A 26,559-nucleotide genomic window follows, 5' to 3' on the forward strand; every position below is an offset into this window, starting at 1 on the left:
ACTGGCCGATGCAGAATTCAGTGACCCCAGAAGTTGGTGGCCCGGGCAGATGTGCTGTGGAAAGCCAAGAGGGAGAGCGGAGTGTTCATCGGACAGATTACCAAGCCATGCGCCCAACAGCAGGCCAGGCCAGACCAGGCCCGGCAATGGAGCGCACACAACCCAGAGGCAGGAGTGAGGAGGCCAATGAACAGTGATGTTTTTACCACCAGCGATGGGGCACAGAAGCCTGCCGTTGTCGCCCGCCCTGCAAGTTCCCAGGAAACGCCAGGGCCAGCCGTCGCTAATGACTATGGCGGCTGGCCACCAGGACAGCCTCTTGTACGTCTGGGACAAACAGTCAGGACGCTGCTTCTTGGTTGACACCGGAGCGGAAATCAGTGTCTTACCCCTGATGAGGTAGGACACTCGCAACAGGAAGCCAGGACCTACCCTGAGGGCCGCAAATGACAGCACAATATGGACCTACGGCACCCGCACAGTGCAGCTGCAGTTCGGCGTCAGCCGGTTCACGTGGGACTTCACACTGGCCGCTGTGGCCCAACCACTCCTGGGGGCGGACTTCTTGCGAGCTCACAGCCTGCTGGTCGACTTGCAAGGGAAAAGACTGGTCCATGCCAAGACTTTCCAGGCGTTCTCCCTGGGTGAAGCCAAGTTCCCGACCTCACACATGGACTCCATCACGCTGTCTGACAACGAATTCACCAGAATCCTGGCGGACTTCCCATCGGTTCTGGCACCGCAGTTCACGACAGCCATGCCCAGACAAGGAGTACAGCACCACATTCTGACCCAGAAACCCCCCCCCCCCCTCCACGCCCATGCACAAAGGCTTCCCCCAGACAAGCTCCGCCTGGCGAAGGAGGAGCTCAAGAGGATGGAGGAATTGGGGATCGTACGGCAGTCCGACAGCCCATGGGCCTCCCCCCTGCAAATGGTGCCCAAAGCAGCCGGGGGCTGGAGAACATGCAGCGACTACCGCAAACTGAACAAGGCTACAACTCCAGACTGTTACCCCGTGCCACACAGACAGGACTTTGCAGCAAACCTGCACAGGGCAAGCATCTTTTCCAAGGTAGACCTTGTGCAGGGATACCATCAACTCCCGGTACACCTTGAAGACATCCCCAAAACAGCACTTATCACCCCTTTCGGCCTGTTCAAATTCCTCCGAATGTCGATCTGCTTGAAGAATGCTGCACAGACGTTCTGCTAATGCATGCGGTGAGACGCGACCTGGATTTTGCGTTCATCTATTTGGATGACATCCTTATAGCCAGCAGTAGTCATCAGGAGTATCTGTCCCACCTCCGCTAGCTCTACTCCTGCCTGAGTGATTTCGGCCTCACAATCAATCTGGCCAAATGCCAGTTCAGCCTCGACACCATTGACTTCCTGGGCCACAGGATTACCAAAGACAGGGCAACACCTCTGCCCGCCAAGGTAGACATGATCTGCCACTTTGCCCGGCCCAACACAGTCAAACGCCTGCAGGAGTTTGTTGGTATAGTGAACTTCTACCACCGTTTCCTCCTCTCAGCAGCCCGTTTTGTGCGCCCTTTGTTCACCCTGATTTTGGGTAAAGGCAAGGACATTACTCGTGACGAAGAGGCCGCAGCTGCTTTCGTTAAAGCCAAGGAAGCCTTGGCAGGCACTGCGATGCTGGTGCACCCCAGAAAGAATGTTCCAACCACCCTCACAGTGGAAGCATCCAACACAGCAGTCGGTGAGGTGTTGGAGCAACTCATCGAGGGGCGCTGACGACCCCTGGCATTCTTCAGCAGGCACCTACAGCCACCCGAACCCAAGTACAGTGACTTTGACCGGGAGTTGTTGGCACTATATCTGGCAAACCTGCATTTCAGGTACTTCTTAGAAGGCAGGCTGTTCACTGAGTTCACGGACCACAAACTGTTGACCTTCACATTCACGAAGGTGTCTGATCCCTGGTCGGCCCGGCAGCAGCAGTATCTGTCATCCATCTACATGACGGACATCCAGCATGACTCGGGAAAGGACAACGTCATGGCGGACACACTCTCCAGTCCAGCTATCCAGGTCCTGTCTCTGGGGGTGGACTATTCAGCACTGGCAGAAGTGCAGCAGGCAGACGACGAGATGCCAAGCTACAGGACCACAGTCTTGGGTTTGCAGCTGCAAGACTTCCTCGTAGGCCCAGGTGAGAGGACTCTCCTGTGTGATGTGGCTACCGGCCAACCTCGCCCCATCGTCCCGGCAGCCTGGCGGCAGTGAGCTTTCAACTCCATACACGGCTTGGCGCACCCATCTATCAGGACAAACGTCTGAATGGTCTCCAGCAAGTTCATGTGGCACAGACTTTGCAAACAGGTCAGCGAATAGGCCAAAACATGCACGCAGTGCCAAACAACCAAGGTGCAGCGGCACACCAAAGCCCCGCCGCAGCAGGGCCTAACTGTGTGGACAAGCTTCCCTGAGTCCTACTTGGAATCCACACAGTGCTAAAAAAGGATCGGCACACCTCGTCAGCCGAGCTGGTGTACGGCGGGCCCCTGATCATCCCAGGAGAGTTCATGCCAGCCCCAAGGGGGCAAGAAGAAGAACCCACAGCAGTCCTGGACAGACTACGCGAAAGGATTGGCAGCCTGGCCCCCGTACCGACTTCACAGCACGGACAGATCACAACCTGCGTACCCAAAGACCTGCAGAACTGTAAGTTTGTATTTGTATAAAGGGGCGCACACTGGGCACCGCTACAGCGACCGTTCAAAGTGATCAGGAACAATGAGTCCACGTACGTTCTGGACATTGGGGGGTAAGAGGAGGTTTTCACGGTGGACCGACTCAAACCGGCCCATGTGCACTTGGTGCAGCCGGTCGAGGTTCAGGCACCGTGGCACAGAGGCAGACTCCCCAAACAGAGACCGATCCAGACTGTGGACATTGGGGGGGGTGTATCGCAGGTTCTGGGGGGGGGGGGGGGGAAGTTATGTGGCGACCCACTTTCTACGCAGGCGAACTGGCTCATAAAATGGCGCGCACGTCAGCAGAGAGGCCAACCCCAAAATGGCATTGGGCCTTCTTCACCATCAAAGGGAGAAACCCCGTGCGCTGAAAGAGACTTTTGTAATGCACCTGTGATGTCATTTCCGCCCGGAGAGGGTGGGAATGGAATTGCGTAAAAAGCCAGTGCCGCGAAGTTTGAATAAACTAGTCTGGAGTGCAACTTATAGACTGTGTGGCGTTATTTCTAGTTCTGTGTGTAGCACATCGCTACAGGCCTTTATAAATCAAAGTATTGAGTATAAGAATTGGAGTGTTATGGTGAGGTTGTATAAGGTATTGGTGAGGCCGAACTTGGAGTATTGTGTGCAGTTTTGGTTACCCAATTACAGGAAGAATATTAATAAGGTTGAAAGAGTGCAGAGAAGGTTTACAAGGATGTTGCTGGGACTTGAGAAACTGAGTTACAGAGAAAGGTTGAATAGGTTAGGACTTTATTCTCTGGAGCGTAGGAGAATGAGGGGAGATTTGATAGAGGTATATAAAATTGTGATGGGTATGGATAGAGTGAATGCAAGCAGGCTTTTTCCACTGAGGCTAGGGGAAGAAAAAAAACAGAGAAAATGGGTGAAGGGGGAAAAGTTTAAAGGGAACATTAGGGGGGCTTCTTCACACAGAGAGTGGTGGGAGTATGGAATGAGCTGCCAGATGAAGTGGTAAATGTGTGCTCACTTTTAACATATAAGAAACAGTTGGACAGGCACATGGATGAGAGGTGTATGGAGGGATATGGTCCAGGTTCAGGTCAGTGGGACTAGGCAGAAAAATGATTCAGCACAGTCAAGAAGGGCCAAAAGGCCTGTTTCTGTGCTGTAATATTCTATGGTTCTAAACTGGGGCTATTAGTTTTAAATATTAGGAAGGATCTTTCTGGATAAATAATAGCCTTCAGGACCTGACTTGATATTAAAGTAAAAATGGACTATTAGGTTAATATTGGAAGAAATGTATCATGAGTTCCAAATGTTAATAAATTGTTGGATTACTTTCATTTTCCTTGTACAAGCAGCTCTTCACCACTGACCTTACACTCATTTTAAAGAACTTGCTGATTGTGGTATAATTTTTGTCAGAAATGTTTTCCAAAATATGTTTTGGAAATGTTCCAAAATTGAACATCTAAGGAATGTTAACAGTTTTAATGTATAAACACAAAATTCCTTTGCCCACTGCTGTAGCAATTTTTAAACTGCTTCTAACTTTTCTTGTTTTACGTAAGCAAAGGAATGCCATATTAATGTATAATTGGCCACACCGAATGACCTTTTTGTTGCTTTCTGATGGCATTCTTTATTAAGGTACAATTCCAGAGGCACTGAATTATTTTCTGGCGCTTTCCCTAAAAGGAAGCTTTGAAGTCTTATGAGCATCAAGCTTTCATTCTCTTTTTGGATTCATTTTATTTTAAAATATTTTAAGAAGTGTGTGAGTGGCTGACAAATCCAACAAGAATTTCCCATCTATAAATGCCTGCCAGAAAGGTGGGATGTGCCACTGTTCCGAACTAGTAAAGGAAGCATTCAGGTGAAAGAACTCTCAGTGTAGTCAATGGGAGATCTGAGAATTGGACTGAAAAGTTAAAAGAATGGCAATATACTTCCAAGTCATTATTGTGTGTAACTTGGATTAGAACAATCAGGTAGTGATATTCCCATGCATTGTTTCCCATCCACAGGTTTGAAAGTGGTCTTGGTGAGTGGCTATAAATTGTACACACTGCAGCTTGTGTGCTCGTGTATAGGGAGTCGATATTCCAGGTACTGGGTGAAATGCCACTGAGTTCATCAGTTTTATCCTGGATTATGTGGGCTGTTAATTGGATTATGGTAGTTGCAACAAACTGATGGGTTGAGAATATTCTGACACAATTTTATATCTGTAAGTCAAGTCACTTTTTATTGTCATTTTGACCATAACTGCTGGTACAGTACACAGTAAAAATGAGACACTTCTTCAGGACCATGGTGCTACATGAAACAATAAAAAAAAACTATACTGAACTACGTAAAAACAACACTAGACTACAGACCTACCCAGGACTGCATAAAGTGCACAAAACAGTGCAGGCAGTACAATAAATAAACAAGACAATAGGCACAGTAGAGGGCAGTAAGTTGGTGTCAGTCCAGATTCTGGGTATTGAGTAGTCTGTTGGCTTGGGGGAAGAAACTGTTACATAGTCTGGTCGTGAGAGCCCAAATGCCTCGGTGCCTTTTCCCAGATGGCAGGAGGGAGAAGAGTTTGTATGAGGGGTGCATGGGGTCCTTCATAATTCTGTTTGCTTTGCGGATGTAGCGTGTAGTGTAACTGTCTGTAATGGTGGGAAGAGAGACCCCGATGATCTTCTCAGCTGACCTCACTATCTGCTGCAGGGTCTTGCGAACAAGATGGTGCAATTTCCGAACCAGGCAGTGATGCAGCTGCTCAGGATGCTCTCAATATAACCCCTGTAGAATGTGATGAGGATGGGTAGTGGGAGATGGACTTTCCACCGCCTTTGCAGAAAGTAGAGACACTGCTGGGCTTTCTTTGCTATGGAGCTGGTGTTGAGGGACTAGGTGAGATTTTCCGCCAGGTGAACACCAAGCAATTTGGTGCACTTAACAATCTCTACCAGGGAGCCGTCGATGTTTTGCAGAGAGTGGTCGCTCTGTGCCCTCCTGAAGTCAACAACCATCTCTTTGCTCATATTCAGAGGCAGGTTGTTGGCTCTGCACCAGTCCATTAGCCGCTGCACCTCCTCTCTGTATGCTGACTCGTCGTTCTTGCTGATGAGACTCACCAAGGTCGTGTCATCGGTGAACTTGAAATGGTTTGAGCTGAGTTGCAGCACAGTCGTGGGTCGGCAGAGTGAACAGCAGTGGACTGAGCACACAGCTCTGGGGGGCTCCTGTGCTCAGTGTGATGGTGCCTCTGATCCAGACCGACTGAGGTCTCCCAGTCAGGAAGTCTAGTATCCAGTTGCAGAGGGAGGTGCTCAGGCCCAGTAGGCTCAGCTTTCCAATCAGTTTCTGAAGAATGATTTTGTTGAATGCTGAATTGAAGTCTATGAACAGCATCCGAACGTCTGTGTCTTTTTTGTCCAGGTGGAGGGTGATGTTAATAGCTTCATCTGTTGAACATTTGGGACAGTACGCGAACTGCAGGGGGTCCAGTGAGGGGGGCAGCAGGGTCTTGATGTTGTTAGGGCTGCCTTGTCGCCTGCTCTGAAGGTGGAGTCGTGGGTCCTCAGCAGCGCATGCACCTCCGCTGTCATCCATGGCTTCTGGTTAGCGTGTGTAGTGTTGGTCTTGGACACAGTGATGTCATTGATGCATTTGCTGATGTAGCTAGTCACTGATGCCTAAGTTGGTAGAGTTGCCATCAGTTGCAGCCTCCCTGAACATGTACCAGTCAGTGTGCTCAAAGCAGTCTTGAAGAGCAGAGATGGCTCCTGCTGGCCAGGTTTTCACCTGCTTCTGAACTGGTCTGGAGCGACTGACTAGTGGTCTGTATGCTCAGATTGGCATAACAGAGATGTGGTCTGAGTAACCAATGTGGGGGCAGGGCTTCAGCTGGTACGTGTTGGGGATGTTTGTGTAAACAAGGTCCAACGTATTCTTCCCTCTTGTTGCAAAGTCCATGTTTTGATGGAATCTGGTGAACACTGACCTAAGGTTCGCGTGGTTAAAATCTCCGGCAACAATAAACAATCCATCAGGGTGTGCGTTCTGCAGTTTGCTAATGATAGTCAGGAGGTAGTTGGAAATGGAATACTGCATGATAGACCGCATGGCAGCACTGGAGCTGCGCGTGGACTCACTTTGGAACATCCAAGATGCTGAGAATATTGTGGATAGCTCATTTAGTGAGTTGGTTATACTGCAGTTTAAGGATCTAAGGAAAGATAGGAAATAGGTGACCAACAGGAAGAGTAGTAGCAGGAGGGTAGTACAGGAGTCTCCTGCTGTGATCTCCCTCCAAAACAGATAGACCATTTTGGAGTCTGTTGGGGGGGAGATGGCTCATCAGGTGAAGGCAGAAGTAGCCAGGATCATGGCACAATGGGTGGCTGTGCTGCACATGAGGGCAAGAAAAAGAGTGACGGAGCTGTTGTGGTAGGGGGTTCCATGGTAAGGGGAATAGAGAGGAGTTTCTGTGGCTGCAAATGGGACTCCTGTATGGTGTGTTGCCTCCTGGGTCAGAGATGTCTTGGAGAGGCTGCAGGGCAATCTGAAGGAGGAGGGTGAGTAGCTGGCTGTCATGGTGCATGTAGTTATTAACGATATAGGAAGAAAGCGGGATGAGGTCCTACAAGCTGAATTTAGGGAGCTAGGAGATAACTTAAAGAGTCGGACCTCAAAGGTAGTCATCTCAGGGTTATTACTGGCGCCACGTGAAAGCCAGGGTTGTAATAGGATAGCTAGAATCAATACACAGCTTGAGCGGTGGTGCAGGAGGGAGGGTCTCAGATTCTTGGAGCATTGGAACCGCTTCTGAGGGAGGTGGGACCAGTACCGTACGGATGGTCTACATCTGGACAGGGCCGGGATCAATGTCCTAGGAAGATTGTTTGCTAGTGCTGTTGGGAGGCTTTAAACTAATATGGCAGGGGGATGGGAGCCCACACAGAAAAGGAGAGGGAAGTGGTGCAGAGACCAAAGTTAGAGTTAGTGAAGAAAAAAGAGTAGAGTGCATAAAAGTAAAAAGCAAAAATCACATAGGTCATTAGATTCTATAAGGACAGTGAGTATAAGGGCACTTTATCTAAATGCCCATAGTATTAGAAGCAAGGTTAGTGAACTTATGGCACAGATCAGTACCAAGGCATATGATTTAGTGGCCATTACAGAAACCTGGTTACAAGGTGGAGATGACTGGGAATTAAATATCCAAGGGTATCAGGTAATACGGAAAGATAGGCGGGAAGGCAGAGGAGGTGGGGAGACACTCTTGATTAGGGATGAGATCAGGGCGATTGTGAGAGAAAATATAAGATCTACAGAGCAGGATGTTGAGTCTATCTTGGTAGAGATTAAGAATAGTAAAGGGAAAAAAATCACTGGTGGGTGTTGTCTATAAGCCACCTAATAAAAATGTTGCAGTGGCAGAGGTGATTAACCAAGAAATAACTGAGGCTTGTAAGAACGGAACAGCAGTTGTCATGGGGGATTTTAACTTAAACATAGATTGGGTGAATTGGGTTGGTCAAGGAAGTCTTGAGGAGGACTTCATAGGATGCATCTGTGATTGCTTTCTTGAGCAGCATGTTAGTGAACCTACAAGGGAAAATACTATCTTAGATCTAGTCCTGTGCAATGAGACAGGTAAGATTAACGATCTTGTAGTCAGGGATCCTCTTGGAAAGAGTGATCATAGTATGATTGAATTTTGCATTCTGATGGAGGATGAAATAGATCTAAAACTAGTGTATTATGCTTGAACAAGGGTGACTACAACAAGATGAGGGAGGAGTTGGCTAATGTGGATTGGGAGCACAAGCTATTTGGTAGGACAGTTGAGGAACAGTGGAATACTTTTGAAAAGATTTTTCACAGTGCTCAACAAAAGTATGTCCCAGTCAAAAGTAAGGACAGTAAGTGTGGGGAGAGCCAGCCTTGGATAACTAAGGGAATAAAAGATAGTATTAAATTAAAAGCACATGTGTACAAAGTCGCAAAGAGTAGTGGGAGACTGGAGGATTGGGAGAACTTTAAAAAGCAACAGAGAACAACTAAACAAGAAATAAAGGAAAGGGAAAATAGAGTATGAAAGTAAATTAGCATAAAATAGAATGACAGATAACAAAAGATTTTATAAATATATAAAGCAGAAGAGGGTGGCTAAAGTCAATGTAGGTCCCTTGGAAGACAAGAAGGGGAAATTGATATTGGGTGATAAGGAAATGGCTGAGGCATTGAACAACTATTTTGTGTCGGTCTTCACGGTGGAGGACATGTCTAATATGCCAAAGGAGGATGTTATGGACGAAATGGGAGGTGAGGACCTTGATAAAATCACTGTCACTAAAGAGATAGTGATGAGCAAACTGGAAGGCCCAAAGGTAGGTAAGTCCCTTGGTCCTGATGGGATGCATCCAAGGGTGCTGAAGGAATTGGCAGAGGTTCTTGTAGACACTTTGGTAATCATTTATCTAAACTCTAGACTCTGGACAGATCCCGGCGGATTGGAAGACAGCAAATGTCATGCCACTTTTTCAAAAAGGATGTAGGCAAAAGACGGGCAACTGTAGGCTAATATTTGTAGTCAGGAAAATGCTTGAAGCTGTCATTGAGGAAGAAATAGCAAAAAATTTAGAAAGGAGTGGTTCCATTAGATAGACACAGCATGGATTCAGAAAAGGCAGGTCTTGTTTGACAAACTTACTGGAGTTCTTTGAGAACATAATGAGTGCAGTGGATGGAGGGGAACAGGTGGATGTCGTATATGTGGATTTCCAGAAGGCGTTCGATAAGGTGCTACACGAGAGTCTTATAAATAAGATACGGATGCATGGAGTCAGAGGAAGTGTATTGGCATGGATAGTGGATTGCTTAACTGATAGAAGGCAGGGAGTTGGTATAAATGGGTGTTCCTCTGGTTGGCAGTCAATGGTGTGGGGTTCAGCAGAGGTTGGTGCTGAGCCCGCAGCTGTTTACCATTTACACTGATGATTTGGAAGAGGGGACTGAGTGTAGCATAGCAAAATTTGCTGATGACACTAAAATGAGTGGAAAAGCAAATTGTACAAAGGATGTGGAGAGTCTGAAGAGGGATATAGATAGGTTAAGTGAGTGGGCTAAGATCTGGCAGATGGAATACAACGTTGGTAAATGGGAGATCATCCGCTTTGGAAGGAATAATAGAAGAGCAGATTATTATTTAAATGGTGACAGATTGCAGCATGCCGTTGTGCAGAGGGACTTGGGACTGCTTGTTTATGAATAGCAGAAAATTGGTTTGCAGGTACAACAGGTTAAAAGGAAGGCTACAGAATGTTGGCCTTCATTGCTAGAGGGATTGAATACAAGAGCAGGGAAGTCATGCTGCAACTATAAAGGGTACTGGTGAGGCCGCCTCTGGAGTACTGTGTGCAGTTCTGGTCTCCATACTAGAGGAAGTGCATACTGGCTTTGGAGGCAGTGCAGAGGAGGTTCACCAGGTTGATTCCAGAAATGAAGGGGTTAACCTGTGAGGAGAAATTGAGTCGCCTGGGACTATACTCTCTGGAGTTCAGAAGAATGAGGAGGGATCTTATAGAAACATACAACATTTTGAAAGGGATAGATAAGATAAAAGTAGAAAAGTTGTTTCCATTGGTAGGTGAGACTAGAATAGGAGATATTGCCTCAAGATTCAGGGGAGAAGATTTAGGTTGGAGATGAGGAGAAATTGTTTTTCCCAGAGAGTGGTGAATCATTGGAATTCTCTCCCCAGGGAAGCAGTTGAGGCTTCCTCACTAAATATATTTAAGCAACAGTTAGATACGTTTTTACATAGTAAGGGAATTAAGAGTTGTGGCGAAAAGGCAGGTAGATGGAGCTGAGTTTACGGACAGATCAGCCATGATCTTATTGAATGACGGGGCAGGCTCGATGGGCTGGATGGCCTTCTCCTGCTATTTCTTATGTTCTTATGAAATCTGTTTATTATTGTCACATGTACAAATTACAGCGCAAAGCTTGTTTTGCATACTGTTCATACATCTTTGCATAGTGCTTCGACGTAAAACAAGGTAAAACAGTAGCGATGCAGAATAAAGTATAACAGCAACAGAGAATGCAGTGCAGGAAAATGATAAGATAAAAGATCATAGCAGTGTAGATTATGAGGTTGAGAATCTAACTTGTCACACTAGGGAACTATATAACAGTGGGATAGAAACTATCCCCAGGTATCAGACTTCTGTATCTTCTGTCTGATGGGGGATGGGAGAAGAGCGAATGTCTGGGATGGGAAGTGTCTTTGATTATGCTGGCTAATTTGAAGCAATGAGAAGTATGGACAGAGTCCATCGAGGGGAGGCTGGTTTTTGTCATGTTACAACTCAGCACAACTCTCTGCAGTTTTTTTGCGGTCTTGTGTAGAGTATTTGCCATATCAACCCATTAAGCATCTGGATGAGATGCTTTCTATGATGCATTTATACAAATTGGTAAGGATCAACAGAGATATGTACATTTCTTTAGTTTCCCGAGGAAAGTAGAGGCACTGATGAGCTTTCCTGGCAATGACATCTACGTGGATTGCACTAGGGCAGGCAGTTAATGTTCACTTTAGGAACTTGAAGTTCTCTACCTCAGCATTGTTGATGTATGCAGACTACTGGGGCTTATTATGCAGAAAAAAGTTCACAGTATTTTTTCCTTACTTGGAGGGCTTGAGATTGGATAGACTGAGACTATTTTCTCAGGAGCAAATGAGGTTTAGTGTGAGTGTAAATGAGGTATAGTATAGAGACCGTATTAGAAATAATATGAGGCATAAATGTAAGGTGATAGGGAAAAGATTAGAGGATCTGAGGGGTGAGTTTTCCATATAAATGGAGACGTTATAAAGAATAAGCTGCTATAGAGGTGATAGAGATAGGTACATATACAACGTTTAAAAGACACTTGGGCAGGTACATGGATAGGAATGGTTTAGATGGATGTAGGCAAATGGGATTAGCGACAAGAGCACCTTAGCCCAAGAGCCTATTTCCATGTCTTGTAGCTCTGAATTTATGCCATTTACTACATGGAGTTTAGAGAGCCAGTGTTCAGGAGTCATAAGTGTAATTTGCTTGTATCTATCTTTGTGTTATGACCTCTGAATGATCTCCTGCAAGTGGGTCAGGATGTACCTGATTCTGTATTTTGACTGTAAGTTATGATTTTGTGACTGGCTGTTTCTTTGACTATCCATGGGATAGTTTTACTAATCTTGACCCAAACGTCCAGATGTTAATGAGAAAGTTGTTTGATTGATTGCTCTGATGGTAACTTTACTACGGCTGTATCTAGTGAATAGGTCAGTAGCAGTTGGTGTGTCCATGATTTTCATGTGATTGTGCATGTTGCTGAAGTGAAGTGAAAGTCAACTGGATTATTGTGGGTCTGCCATTTTATGCCCAAGTAAATTTGGCAGCTTTCTCATCAGGTTTTGAAACTCATTTTCTCACTTTCAATTCTGATGGCGAATCTTTGACAGGAAGTATTAACTCTGTTACTCTTTCCACAGATGCTGTTTGAGCTGATAAGTGTTTTCATCATTTTCCATTTCAGATTTTCTGCACCTGCGAATTTGATTTCAATGTCAGGAATACCAATTTTGAAGAAGTTCTGCTCCTTCCTCTGAAGGGATTTCAGACTTGCTTTTTTTGTCTTGTTCATCCTCAATGGATTCTGTTTCCGTCTAGTGTTCAGTAATCAAAGCTTACACCTTGGCAACCTGGCCTTGCTCTAACGGGAATGTCCATTTCCCTCTCTGCAACATAAAACAGCTTACTTTCTTTTTCTCATTTCTGATGAAGAGTCATATCTGTTTCTCATTCCACAAATGTTCTCTGAGCTGCTGCATGTTTACAGCATTTTCTGTATTTGAAATGAATCTTTTAACTACGATCTATTGTTAGTCTGTCACTGTTATAGAAAATAAAATAACTGGCATTAGTGTTATTTGGTATTTAACGCTCAGCATTGGTTCAGTGGGCCAAAAGGCCTGTTTTTGTGTTGTATGTCTCTTTGACTCTTTTTGTTTAAATCCCAGATTATTTAAATAACTGGAATTTTATTTGCCCCGTAGCTATTGTGTTAGTAAGGTGGGCTGACTGTCCTTTTATACAGTCCCCTTACTTTCTTGCCAGTAGGAAAGTCAATATTAAAATATTGATAGGCCTTGATCTTAATTCAGTCTTAATTTTAGGGACTGGCAGTTCACATCAGCTTTGTCAGTAATGTCCACATCCCATCTACGTTTATATCTGTCTGATATTTGTTACTTGTGCAACTAGTATCAGCCAGTTTAGCACAGTATTTTGTGTAGGTTATCCATTTAGGCTTGCTCTTTACCAACATCTCGGAGGAACTGGATTTTGGTAAAAAGAATGGATAGTTGTTTATATAGTGCAAGGCTATAGAGAGTTCTGCTAATACAATCTTCAAGGAAGAATTTAATTTGTACATAATTTGAAAAACTAAATGCAAAATGAATGTTTATTTTGATTTTTTTTTGCTACTACCACACTCTGCCCACTCAAAGAACCCTACTTAAATCATTTTATTGGTCTCTTTTACTTTTGTCTAATTCCAGGTCTTTCGGCATGTTTCTCCATTCTTTATACTTACAGTTGATGCCAAATACTGCTCCTTTTATCCACGAATGGGACAGAATTTTGCTACTAATCAGGTAAATTGGTTATCCACAGCCCATCCAAAATGTTTTATTTCTGTAGGAGTGTTTGTAAAATCTTATTTTGTCATTGGTTTGTTTGGCATTTTGATAAAGCCCAATGAATTCATTTAACTATCTTTCAGTTCAAACTGCTTAACTGTACAATTACTATATATTAATAGATTGTAATACACTAGGTTAGTAGGTGATGCAGACATAATGTATCCTTTATTGCTGACATATTTTTCAGTCCAGAATCTTGTTGGTTTTTTTTTTACAGTACTGAACTGCTTTACATGTTCCTGTGAAGTTTCTGGGGGGTTAGATGCTCGGAACAAGTGTGAGATCTAAATATATTTCTTACTGCATCCAGTGCAACGCAAGCTAACTCATCTCATTTGGAAAAAAATAGCACTTTTGACAGTGTTTGTGTTTTGCAGCAATTAAAATACAAGTAATTTTGACTGGTGCCAAAGCTGTCAATGTTGCATTGACAAACAAAACTGTATATTCTGGATATAGTCTGATCAATTAAACTTTATCCTTTCTGGTATTGCTGTCTGCTAAAGTGAAGGCAATTCAGGCAAGTTTTTAAGTGATAAATATTAACATGTAAAATGTAAAAATGCTGGAGTAGCAAAGCTGGTTTTGAAAGAGATTTTCCTCCTAGCATTTAGGAATGACTAGGAAAAATCTGCCCTTAATGATCTTTGTTTTGCTAAGTGGCTTTTTTTGTGTTGACCTCCAGCATTCCAATTTATTTAGTCACTGTGTTTGTTTGAAGTATGTTGTTGACCTATTGACCACGGAGCTGATTATTGACTTATTTTGGAGGAAACTGGAGGGCTATGAGCCAGTCCTCATCAGAGGTGAAGGTCGGCAACTTTAAATTTCTCGATGTTATAAGCTCAGAGGACTTCTCCTGTGCCCAGCATACAAGTGCAATTACAAAGGAAACACCGCAGCGCCTCTACTTCCTTAGAAGTTTGTGAAGATTTGGCACAATACCTAAAACTTTGATAAACTGGAGGTGTGTGGTAGAGAGTTTATTGACTGGCTACATCACAGCCTGGTATGGAAACACCAATGCCCTCAAATGGAAAAGTCAACAAAAAGTCGCAGATACAGCTGAGTCCATCGTGCGTAAAGCCCTCCCCACCATTGAGCACATCTGCATGGAGCTTTGTTAGAGGAAAGCAGCATCCATCATCAGGCATCTCCACCACCACAAGTGATGCTCTCTTCTCACTGGGCCCTGTAGGAAGAAGGTACAGGAGCCACAGGACTCTCACAGCCAGGTTCAAGGACAGTTATTACCCCTCAACCATCGGGGTTTTGAACCAGTGGGGATGACTCACTTGCCCCACAACTAATTGTTCCCACAACCAACAGACTCACTTTCAGGGACTCTTCACCTTATGTTCTTGATCTTTATTGATTATTTATTAATCTCTTTTATTCTTTTGTATTTGCACAGTTGGTTGTCTTGCACACTGGTTGTCTGCCCTATTGCGTGCGGTCTCTCATTGATTCTATTACGGTTATTGGATATATTGAGTATGCCTGTAAGAAAACTTATCTTAGTATTGTATATGGTGATATATATATATATATATATATATATATATATATATATATATATATATATATATATATATATATATATATATATACTTTGATAATTTACTTTGAATTTTGAAGACAGTTCTACTTTCTCTTGTAGAATACTTTATATATTGGGAAGTATGGGAAGTAGTTTGCGGTTATGTCTATAATAAATACAATTATAGCTTCTCCTCAAACATACCTCATTAATTTTAATTACCAATGTGATTGGGCTGGAGAAGGTGCAGAGGAGGTTCAAAGGAATGTTGCCAAGACTGAAGGCATTGAGTTGTAGGAAGCAACAAGATTGGCTGGGGCTATTTTCCTTTGTGCAAAGTACGGTGAGCAGTGAGTGACCTTTATAAGTATAGAAAATCATGAGTGGTGTGCATAAGGTGGATGGTTATAATCTTCATCTCAGGGTAGTGAAAACTGGAGGTAGGAGGACAAAAATTTAGAGACAACCTGGGGGGCAAGTTTTTTAGTAGATGGTGGGTATGTGGAATGAGCTCATGATGAAGCAGGTGCATTTAAAAGACATTAAATATGTTTGTGTATAGGAAAGATTTTGAAGGATATGGGCTAAATGGTGTCCAGTAAATGGAATAGCTCAGGTAGACACCTTAGTTGGCATGGACATGATGGGTCAAAGGAACTATTTCTCTACTTTCTGACTGTAAACGACTCAATGGCTTGTTTCATTTTTCCGTGGGTGAGGGTACATTGGTGCCTCGGAACGCTGCTGTTTAATAATTTATTAAGTCTCTCTACTTTTAATGAAAGTGGATTGCTTCATGCTTCCTACATTATACTTTATTTACCCAATTCATTAAATATTCTTTTGCAGATTTTGTTTCCTCTTCATATCTTGTTTTCACACTAATCTTTGAATTGTCAACATATGACTGCATTGTTTTGTAGGAATTGTTTTTATTTAGTCAGGATTTTTGTTCCATCTTTCTCAAATTTAACAGTAGTATTAACCAAAATATTTCTCTCCAGAACAATGGCAACTAGGAGAGAAATATATTGAGCTAGTTTTATTCAATTTTGAAAGCTGGATTTTCCGACATTGTCTGGTTGTAGCGATTTTGAGAATATTTTGACTTTCAAGATATTCTGCTACTCTCTGTAGTATTTATTATCGCTTTGGGGGAGCCTACATTTTGGACATCTTCAGTGTTGACTGCTGGACGTTGCGAAAAAAAGCAAGGCTGTTTATTTTAGCTTTATTACTTAATGCTTTTGGCACTAATCAAAATAACACGTAATATGCTTGAAGCATGTACAAACATGTTAGCTGTTTGTTCATTGACTAACACACTATATCTCACAATTAAATCATCCTTTAAAGGTGGAAGGCATGATGAGAAAGTAGTCTCTAATACATTGCATTGAAGAACAAAAGGTCTTTATTAGCCCATAACTGGAGAATTGTGTTCATATTTGATTGCACTGCTGTAGGGAGATGTGGCTATCCCAAACACAAAGTACACTACAGATGCTGTGGTCAAAGCAACACATACAACATGCTGGAGGAACTCAGCAGGTTGGGCATCATCTGTGGAAATGTTGACTGCTCGTTTCCACGGATGCTGCCCGACCCGCTGAGTTCCTCCAGCGTGTTGTGACTATCCTAAAGTGTGTAGAGAACATGTATTAGAATATTTCTAGTCATGATTTCATTTACAAGCATATGCTAGAAATTCTGTTTTTGAGCAGAGAAAAATGATTGAAGATGTAATGGAGCAGCAAAATCTTGATTGGTTTAGATATGATAAATAGATAGAGAATTGTTCCTATTAATGGAGTAATAAAAGACCTGAGGACACAGACATAAAATTGGCAAAAGATCAAGGGTTTTTGTGAAGAAAAATGTATTTTGCACTGAGTACCATCTGAAAGGATTTCAAAGGGAAATTGTATAAGTGAAGAGACTGAGTTGGGTTGTCTATGTATATATTTATATAAAAAGAAACAAGGATACACAATAGTTGAATAGCTGTTGCCTGTAATATAATAATACTGTAATTTGATTTGGAGACGTTCATAAAATGTTCTTTCTTACACTGTCCTGTAGAAATGAATACTGGAGTTTTGTCTTAAAAGTGAAACAACTACATTTATTTACTGTAATTTCAGCTACCATTGAGCCACACAGCATAGAAACTAGCCTTTCGGCCCACTTGCCCTTTGGAACTTATGTTTACTGGCAATTACAGAATTACTAAAGTAAAGTAACAATTTCTCTTTGAAAACTGATTTTCCCACTTGCACTTTTTTAAACAGAATTTTGATGCTGATATCAGTGGAGTGGCAATAGATGGATGCTGGCAAACTGATAGCCAGCGACTTCTCAGTGAAGTGATGGTGGAACATTTCTTCAGACAAGGGATGCTTGATGTGGCAGAGGAACTCTGTCAGGTAAGGTAATTGGTACTGTTGTAATTTGCATTTGTGTGTAATTTAGGGTCTGTTCCTAAGTTGGCTGTTTTGAATTCAATTATTTCAAAATGGATTGAACTTTATGCTTGCCAATTTTTTTTTCTCCATGATCATCTGAAAATCAGCTAATGCACAACTATGCACTTTGTTACTTCACATTGCGTGCTAAATATACTATCGTGCTCTGCTTCCCCCAAGCAGTAAGGCTAACCAGCTGCTCCACCCACTGTCCACCGCTACTTTATCATTTCCTGTCAGTCACCTTATGTACTGATGCTCCTGTGCTTTCTGGACATAGAATTATGTACATAGCTTATGTATATAAGCTATATTACATATTTATATTGTGTTCCATGCCTCTTATATGTTTTTTATGTGCTGCATCAGATCCAGATTAACAATTATTTCTTCTCCTTTATACTTGTGTGCCGGAAATGATATTATACAATGTTGAATCTAGAAACATTTGCATCAATCAATTCAGTCTGTTCACACTTCTAGATCCTCAGCTGCCTCATATAAAAAATGCACTGTGTAAAGATGTGGGGTGTTATGCCAGTTTTTTCTGTGACCTCCTGGCGATAATATTCTATTGGACACAAGCCCCAAATCACTGAGTGAAAGAAATATACTGTAGGACACAGCAGATTGGTGGAAGTAAATTTTTGTGAACTGCAAAATAAAGGTAGGGATCATTGAGAAAGGTCTAAGAGTGAGGTGGTAACAGCAAGATGGTTGGACTTTGCTTAAAGAGGGGTTCAGGGTTGTGGGTAGATTAATGCTTTGAGAATGGAAATCAGATTCAAAGACCTGGAGTTGCCAGGTCTAGAGGGTGGAAAGCATTGAGGGTATTTTGGTGAGAATTCTCATTGTGTTTAAATGGGAGGTGGAATATATGGATTTTAAATGATGGGCAAGGTGGCTGAGATGCCCAAATAAATAATAAGTGTTAGTGGAGTAGAGCGCACAGATCAGGTGCACAGTAATTCAGTGATGTCCACGTTCCCTCCAGAATAATTTGAATTAAAATTAGTAGAAGTCTTCTTTGCAAAGCACAGCTCCCACCTAAAACATTACTACTTAAAATCCTGCCCATCCAATCTTCTATCTTTTTCTCTCTTCATAAAAAGAAAAGGTAAAACTTAAATGGTTATTTTCATAAGAACATAAGATGTATGTGCAGAATTAGGCCATTCAGTCTGTTGAGTCTGCTCCATCATTTCATCCTGGCTGATTTATTTTCCTTCTTGCCTGCATTCCCTTGCCTTCTTCCTGTAACTTTGCCCTTACTAACAACAACACACACAAAATGCAGGTGGAACACAGCAGGCCAGGCAGCATCTATAGGGAGAAGCGCTGTCGACGTTTCAGGCCGAGACCTCGTCAGGGTCTCGGCCTGAAACGTCAACAACGCTTATCCCTATAGATGCTGCCTGGCCTGCTGTGTTCCACCAGCATTTTGTGTGTGTTGTTGTTTGAATTTCCAGCATCTGCAGATTTCCTCGCGTTTGCCCTTACTAATCAGGAACCTATCAACTTCTCGTTTAAATATACCAGGTGGTTTGATCTCCACAGCCATCTGTGACAATAAATTCCACAGATTCGCTACCCTCTGGCTAAAGAAGTTCTTCCATATCTCTGTCATTCTCATTTGAGGGTGTGCCCCCTTTGGTCCTAGACTCATCCACTATTTGAAATATCCTCTGCACATTCATTCTATCCAGATTTTTCAATGTTCTTTTGCAGAATCATTCTTGTGAACCTCCTCTGGGCCCTCTCCATTGTCAGAAAATCTCTTCTTGTTATAAAGAGCCTAAAACTACTCACAATACTGCAAGTGCAGTTTGACCAATGCTTAAGGCCTCAGCATTACATCCTTGTTTTTATATTCTAGTCTTCTTGAAAGAGTTCATTTCTTCTAGCAAAGTGCATTACCATATACAGGTCGACCTTCACTAATCCGGCACCACTGGGAATTGGATTACAAGGAACCGGATTACAGGTAGTTGGATTAGTGAAGGTCAACTGTAGTTTCCTACACTGTCTCCCACCTGCGACTTCTTTTCCTATTCTCCCAACCTGTCTTGGTCCTTCTGCAGATTCCCTGCTACCTCAACGCTACCTACTCCTTCACCTATCTTTGTATCATCTGTGTATTAGGCCACAAAACAATTAATTCCATCATCCAAATCATGGATGGATTAAGTAAAAAGAAGTAGTTCCAACATTAACCGTATAAAACACCACTGCACTCTGGCAGGTGGCAAAGTGGGAATAAAGAGGGCCTTTTTTGGTTGACTGCCAATCTTCTATCCATGCTAGTATCTTCCCTGTAATATCATGGGCTCTTGTTAAGCGGCCTCATGTGCAGGACTTGTTAAAGACCTTTTGAAAATCTAAGTACACAACATCCGCCAATTGTCCTTTGTCTGTCCTGCTTGTTATTTCCTCAAAGAATTCCAAAAGCTTTGTCAGGCTAGATTTCCCCTTAAAGGAAGCCATGCTGACTTTGGCTTATTTTATCATGTGCCTCCAAGTACCCCAAAATCTCATCCTAAATAATGGACTTCAACATCTTCCCAACCGTTGAAGTCTGGCTAACTGACCTTTAATTTCCCTTCTTCTACTGCCCTCCCTTTTTAAGAGTCGAGTGACATTCGCAATTTTTCAGTCTACCAGAACAATTCCAGAATCTAGTAATTCTTACAAGATCATTACTAATGCCTGTGCAATCTCTTCAGCTACCTCTTTCAGAACCTTGAGGTGTAGTCATCTGGCCCAGGTAACTTGTCTACCTTCAGGCTTTTCAGCTTCCCAGGCCCTTCTCCTTAGTAATAGCAATTACACTCACTCCTGCCCCTTGACACTCAATTCTGACACACTGCTGGTGTCTTCCACTGTAAATCCTGACATAAAATACTCATTAAGTACATCTACCATTTCTTTGTTCCCGCATTACTGCTTCTCCAGTATCATTTTCCAGCAGTCCAATATCCATTTACTCTTTTACTCCTTATATATCTGAAATTTTTGGTGTCCTCATATTAGTGGCTAACTTGCCCTCATGTTTCATCTTTTCTCTTCTTATGGTTTTATTAGTTGTCTTCTGTTTTAAAAGCTTCCCAATCCTCTACCTTCCCACTAATTTTTGCTCTTTATATACCCTCTCTTTTGCTTTTATGCTGTCTTTGACTTCCCTTGTCAGCCATGGTTACATCATCCTCCATTTAAAATACTTCTTCATCTTTGTGATTTATCTGTACTGCGGCCTCTGAATTGTTCCCAGAATCTCCAGCCATTGCTGTTTTGCCATCATCCTTGCTAGTAACCCCTTCTAATCAACTTTGGCCAAGTCCTCTCTTATGCTTCTGTCATTCATTTTACTCCATAGTAATATTGATACATCTGACTTTTAACTTTTCCCTCTCAAACTGCAGGGTGAATTCTAACATATTATGATCACTGTCTCTTAAGGGTTCCTTTACCTTAAGCTCCCTATTCAAATCTGATTCATTACACAACAGCCAATCCAGAATAACTGATACTCTAGTGGGCTCAACCACAAGCTGCTCTAAAAAGCTATTTTATAGGCATTCTATAAATACTCTCTCTAGGGATCCAGCATGAAATTGATTTTTCCAAATTTATCTGCATGTTGAAATCCCCTATGACTATCATAACATTACCTTTTTTGCATGCCTTTTCCATTGTAATTTGTTTCTCACACCCTGGCTGCTGTTTGGAGGCCTGTATATAACTCCCATTAGGGACTTTTTACCCTTGCAGTGTCTTAACTTTCATGCCTAACTGTGCTTTCAATACAAAATATATCCTTGGATGTTAAGCTTCCAACTGATCTTCTTTCAGCCATGACTCAACTGATGCCACAATGTCATACCTGCGCTGCAAGATCACTTACTTTATTCTGTATACTGTGTGCATTCATATATAACACCTTCAGTCCTGTATTCATTACCCTTTTTGATTTTTGCCTCATTTCAACTTACTCCACTGACTGAAGTTTTGCCCAATCATCTGCTTGCCCTTCCATACAGTCTCTCTACACAATGCGTCAACTTGTCCCCATGCCCCCAGCCAAATTTGTTTAAGCCCTTTCCAATAGGTATAGCAAACCTGTGTAACTTGTCCTTTTTGTACAGGTCATACCTTTTCCAGAATAGATTCCTATGATCCAGTAATCTGAAATGTTGCCATCTGCACTAGTTCCTCAGCCACACATTCTTCTGTCAAATCATCATATTCTCACCCTCACTGATGCGTAGCACAGGCAGCAATCCAGCGATTACTATCTTGGAGGTCCTGCTTTTCAGCTTTCTATCCAACTCCCTATATTCTTTCTTTAGGACCTTCTCCCTTTTTCTACCCATGTCATTGATACTGACGTGAACCATGATTTCTGGCACCACTTTAAAATGCTGTGGAACTTATTTGAGACATCCATGACTCTGGTCCCTGGGGAGGCAGCATACCATCCAATTGTCTCTTTCACATCCACAGAATCTCCTGTTTGCTCCTCTAACTGTGGAATCACCTATCATTAATGTACTCATCTTCCTTCTCTTTCCTACTCAGTCACAGAACCAGAGACCTGGTTGCTACATTTCCCCCAGTAGGTTGTAACTACTCTCATTAGTATCCAAATCAGTATACTATCTCTCACTTCTCACACAAAGGAATTGTCCCTTTTTATACCCTTCAAACCCCTTTCACTAATGCATTCCCATACATTTGTTACTTGCACAATGATCTCACCTTCCCCAAACAAACATGTTTTTTTTAACCATTTTCCACTATTATGGCTGTAGGCTTATATTCCCTTAAATTTCTCAAAACATTGCTGTGGACTGGTTCAGTTGTATCTTCTCAAAACAGCCCCACTCCAAGCTAACACCATTTTGTCTAACAGGCTTCCATTTTATTATGGCATATACCAAGGAGGAATCACATTTAACTCTATTCTATATTTAAAGTGTAGATTGATAGGTTCTTGATTAGTAAGGGTATTAAAGGCAGGAGAATGTGGTTAAGAAGGATAATAAATCGGCCATCAGAAGAATCAATATCAAGTTTATTATCACCAGCATGTGACGTGAAATTTGTTAATTTAGCAGCATCAACAGTTCAGTGCAATACAATCTAGCAGAGAGTAAAAAATAATAAATAAAATAAAACATAATAAATAAACAAGTAAATCATTTACATATATTGAATAGATTATTAAAAAATGTGCAAAAACAGAAATACTGTATATTAAAAACGTGAGGTAGTGTTCAAAGCTTCAAAGTCCATTTAGGAAATCGGATGGCAGAGAGGAAGAAGCTGTTCCTGAATCGCTGAGTGTGCGCCTTTGGGCTTCTGTATCTCCTACCTGATAGTAACAGTGAGAAACGTGCATGCCCTGGGTACTGGAGGTCTTTAATAATGGATGCTGTCTTTCCGAGATACCACTTCCTAAAGATGTCCTGGGTACTCTGTAGGCTAGTGCCCAAGATGGTGCTGATTAAATTTACAATCTTCTGCAGCTTCTTTCGAACCTGTACAGTAGCCCCTCTAAACCAGACAGTGATGCACCCTATCAGAATGCTCTCCATGGTATCACTATGGAAGTTTTTGAGCATATTTGTTGACATGCCAAATCGCTTCAAACTCATAATAAAGTATAGCCGCTGTCTTGCCGTCTTTATGACTACATCAATATGTTGGGACCAGGTTAGATCCTCAGAAATCTTGACACCCAGGAACTTAAAGCTGCTCACCCTCTCCACTTCTGATCCCTCTATGAGGATTGGTATGTGTTCCTTCGTCTTGCCCTTCCTGAAGTCCACAATCAGCTCTTTCATCTTACTGACGTTGAGTGCCAGGTTGTTCATGTGGCACCATTCCACTAGTTGGCATATCTCACTCCTGTATGCCCTCTCGTCACCACCTGAGATTCTACCAACGATGGTTGTATCATCAGCAAATTTGTCGATTGAATGGCAGGGCAGTTTCTGGGTTGAATGGCGTAATTTTGCCCCTATGCTTTATGGTCTTGTGTTTCAAATTGTTTTACAGACTTTGTGTAGTCATTATGGAAATTTCAATTTGTTCACTCAGCACAGTGTAATAAACTAATTGCTCTCTTATTATTTCTTTCTCAGGGAATAAAAATATCAGCAAAACAAATTTATTTGCTTATCTTTCTCAAGAACATTTGTTTTAAGCAACACCTTCTCAGATCAAATAAAGTATAAATAACCTAAACTTTTATTTAGTGATACAACACAAAGTAGGTCCTTCTGGCCATTCAAGCCATTCAGCCCTGGCAATCCCACAAACCTGCCTGATTAACTCTGTCTTAATCGGGAGACTATTTACAATGGCCCGTTAACCTACTCAGTATGTGGGACAAAACTGGAGCACCCGAGGGGAAAACCCACACATTCCACGGGGAGAATGTACAGAGACTCCTTGCAGCACAGCATCAGAATTGAGCTCAGGAACACCCTGAGCTATAATAGTGTCGCACTAACCACTATGCTTCTGTGGTGCCCCTTTGGGACATCCCATCAGTCTCTGCAGCCAATTAAATGCTTTACAAATGTACTGTCTTGAATTCCCTTGCAGTTTGAACACTTCTGTCCTTGAAGCAGTAGTGAGATGAAAACCAGGAAACTGGGAATATTTATTCTGCTGCTTAAAATTCCAACAGGTTTTCTTGAATACATCTAAGAGATGAAAGACAACCTTGGCTTTAAAATCTAAAATAGCCCAAATGGTCTTCATCTATATTTTCGTTCCTGGCATGGGATGTTGAAGATTGGGTTCATAATGCAGTTCATATCTTGTGCACTGCTCAGAATAGAGTACTATGTTCAGTATTGATTATCAAGCCAGAATAAAAAAATCACAGTTTTGAAAGTACAGTACTATTGAAGGTATTGGAATTAGCATGTGGTAATGAAAAGTAATTATGAAAGCTCAACCTTTGTGGTCTTTAAGAAAATAGCAATGCAAGTCCTGTCTTTCAAGATATTGTTCCAGAGTACAATAGGGCAGTAGAATCTGAAAACTAACTAATAATTGTTTATATATTTATTTTTTGCACATTCATTTTTATAATAGTGTGGAGTTCAAGGTACAAAGGTTGCTAAGCTGTTCAAATAAAATTAGATGCTGTGAAGGATACTTTAGGATGCTAAAATAATGAGCATCAATAGATTTTGTTGCTTTCACTTATCGTTAACACTTTTACTTTTAAGTTGGATAAGTCGCTGGGTCCAGATGAGATGTACCCCAGGCTACAGTGGGAGGTGAGGGAACAGATCGCTGAGTCTCTGGTGAGCTTTGTATCATCAATAGGGACAGGAGAGGTTCCAGAGGATTGGAAGGTTGCAAATGTTGTTCCTTTATTCAAGAAAGGGAGTAGAGATAGACCAGGAAATTATAGACCAGTGAGTCTTACTTCAGTGGTTAGAAAGTTGATGGAGAAGATCCTGAGAAGCAGGATTTATGAACATTTGGAGAGGTATAATATGATTAGGAATAGTCAGCATGACTTTGTCAAGGGCAGGTCATGCCTTGCGAGCCTGATTGAATTTTTTGAGGATGTGACTAAACATATTGATGAAGGAAGAGCAGTAGATGTAGCGTATATAGATTTCAGCAAGGCATTTGATAAGGTACCCCATGCAAAGCTTATTGAGAAAGTAAGGAGGCATGGGATTCAAGGGGACATCGTTTTGTGGATCCAGAACTGGCTTGTTCACAGAAGGCAAAGAGTGGTTGTAGATGGGTCATACTCTGATGGAGGTCAGTCACCAGTGGTGTGCCTCAGGGATCTGTTCTGGGACCCTTGGTCTTTGTGATTTTTATAAATGACCTGGATGAGGAAGTTCAGAGATGGGTTCGTAAGTTTGCTGATGACACTAAGATTGGAGGTGTTGTGGATAGTGTGGAGGGCTGTCAGAGGTTACAGCGGGACATTGATAGGCTGCAAAGCTGGGCTGAGAAGTGGCAGATGGAGTTCAACCTAGTTAAGTCTGAAGTGGTTAATCTTGTTAGGTCAAATATAATGGCAGAATATAGTATTAATGGTAAGACTCTTGGCAGTGTGGAGGATCAGAAGGATCTTGGGGTCTGAGTCCATAGGATGCTCAAAGCAGCTGCACAGGTTGACTCAGTGGTTAAGAAGGCGTACAGTGTATTGGCCTTCATTAATTGCGGAATTGAATTCAAGAGCCAAGAGGTAATGTTGCAACTATATAGGACCCTGGTCAGACTCCACTTGGAGTACTGTGCTCAGTTTTATATGCCTCACTACAGGAAGGATGTGGAAGCCACAGAAAGAGTGCAGAGGAGATTTACAAGGATGTTGCCTGGATTGGGGAGCATGCTTAATGAGAATAGGTTGAGTGAACTCAGCCTTTTCTCCTTGGAGCGACAGAGGATGAGAGGTGACCTGATAGAGTTGTATGAGATGTCGAGAGGCGTTGATCATGTGGATAGTCAGAGGCTTTTCCCCAGGCTGAAATGGTTGCCACAAGAGGACATTGGTTTAAGGTGCTGGGGAGTAGATACAGAGGAAATGTCAGGGATAAGATTTTTTACTCAGAGAGTGGTGAGTGTGTGGAATGGGCTGCTGGCAAAGGTGGTGGAGGTGGATATGATAGGGTCTTTTAAGAGACTTTTGGATAGGTACATGGAGCTTAGAAAAATAGAGGACTATAGGTAAGCCTAGTAATTTCTAGGGTAGGGACATGTGCGGCAGAACCTTGTGGGTCGAAGGGCCTGTATTGTGCTGTAGGGTTTCTATGTTTTTATGTTTCTACTTGTATCTTCTTACTAAGTAGTTGGTAAATGTAGGATAAATTGATCTTTTTTTTAAGATCGGGATGGAGGTTCTCCGCCTGATATGTTGACTCTTTATTCCTCTCTATTAGCACTGTCTGACTTGCTGAGTTCCTCCTTGATTCTGTGTGTGCCACTCTGGATTTCCAGCATTTGTTGAATTTCTAGTGTTCTTAAATCTTTTTATAACAAATTCATTGCTTGATTTTATTTGTTGATTTTGTTCACTTAGCATCAATTTCATTGCTTTCAATACTATTGATC

General features: G+C 42.3%; 1 protein-coding gene across 4 annotated transcripts in view; it reads left to right on the top strand.

Moving 5' to 3' along the window:
• The window catches only part of LOC132391900 (E3 ubiquitin-protein ligase RMND5A), a 69,496-nt gene that overhangs the window by 19,734 nt on the left and 23,203 nt on the right, over window positions 1-26,559 (top strand). For 2 of the 4 annotated variants that reach the window (XM_059965644.1, XM_059965645.1), the window contains exons 3-4: window positions 13,315-13,410; window positions 17,290-17,424. In XM_059965644.1, the coding sequence (XP_059821627.1) occupies window positions 13,315-13,410; window positions 17,290-17,424 (231 nt within the window). The remainder of the gene's footprint in view (window positions 1-13,314; window positions 13,411-17,289; window positions 17,425-26,559) is intronic. The other 2 variants (XM_059965646.1, XM_059965648.1) reach the window with 1 other exon arrangement.

Source organism: Hypanus sabinus, chromosome 3 (assembly GCF_030144855.1).
Source record: "Hypanus sabinus isolate sHypSab1 chromosome 3, sHypSab1.hap1, whole genome shotgun sequence".
Lineage (NCBI taxonomy): Eukaryota > Metazoa > Chordata > Chondrichthyes > Myliobatiformes > Dasyatidae > Hypanus > Hypanus sabinus.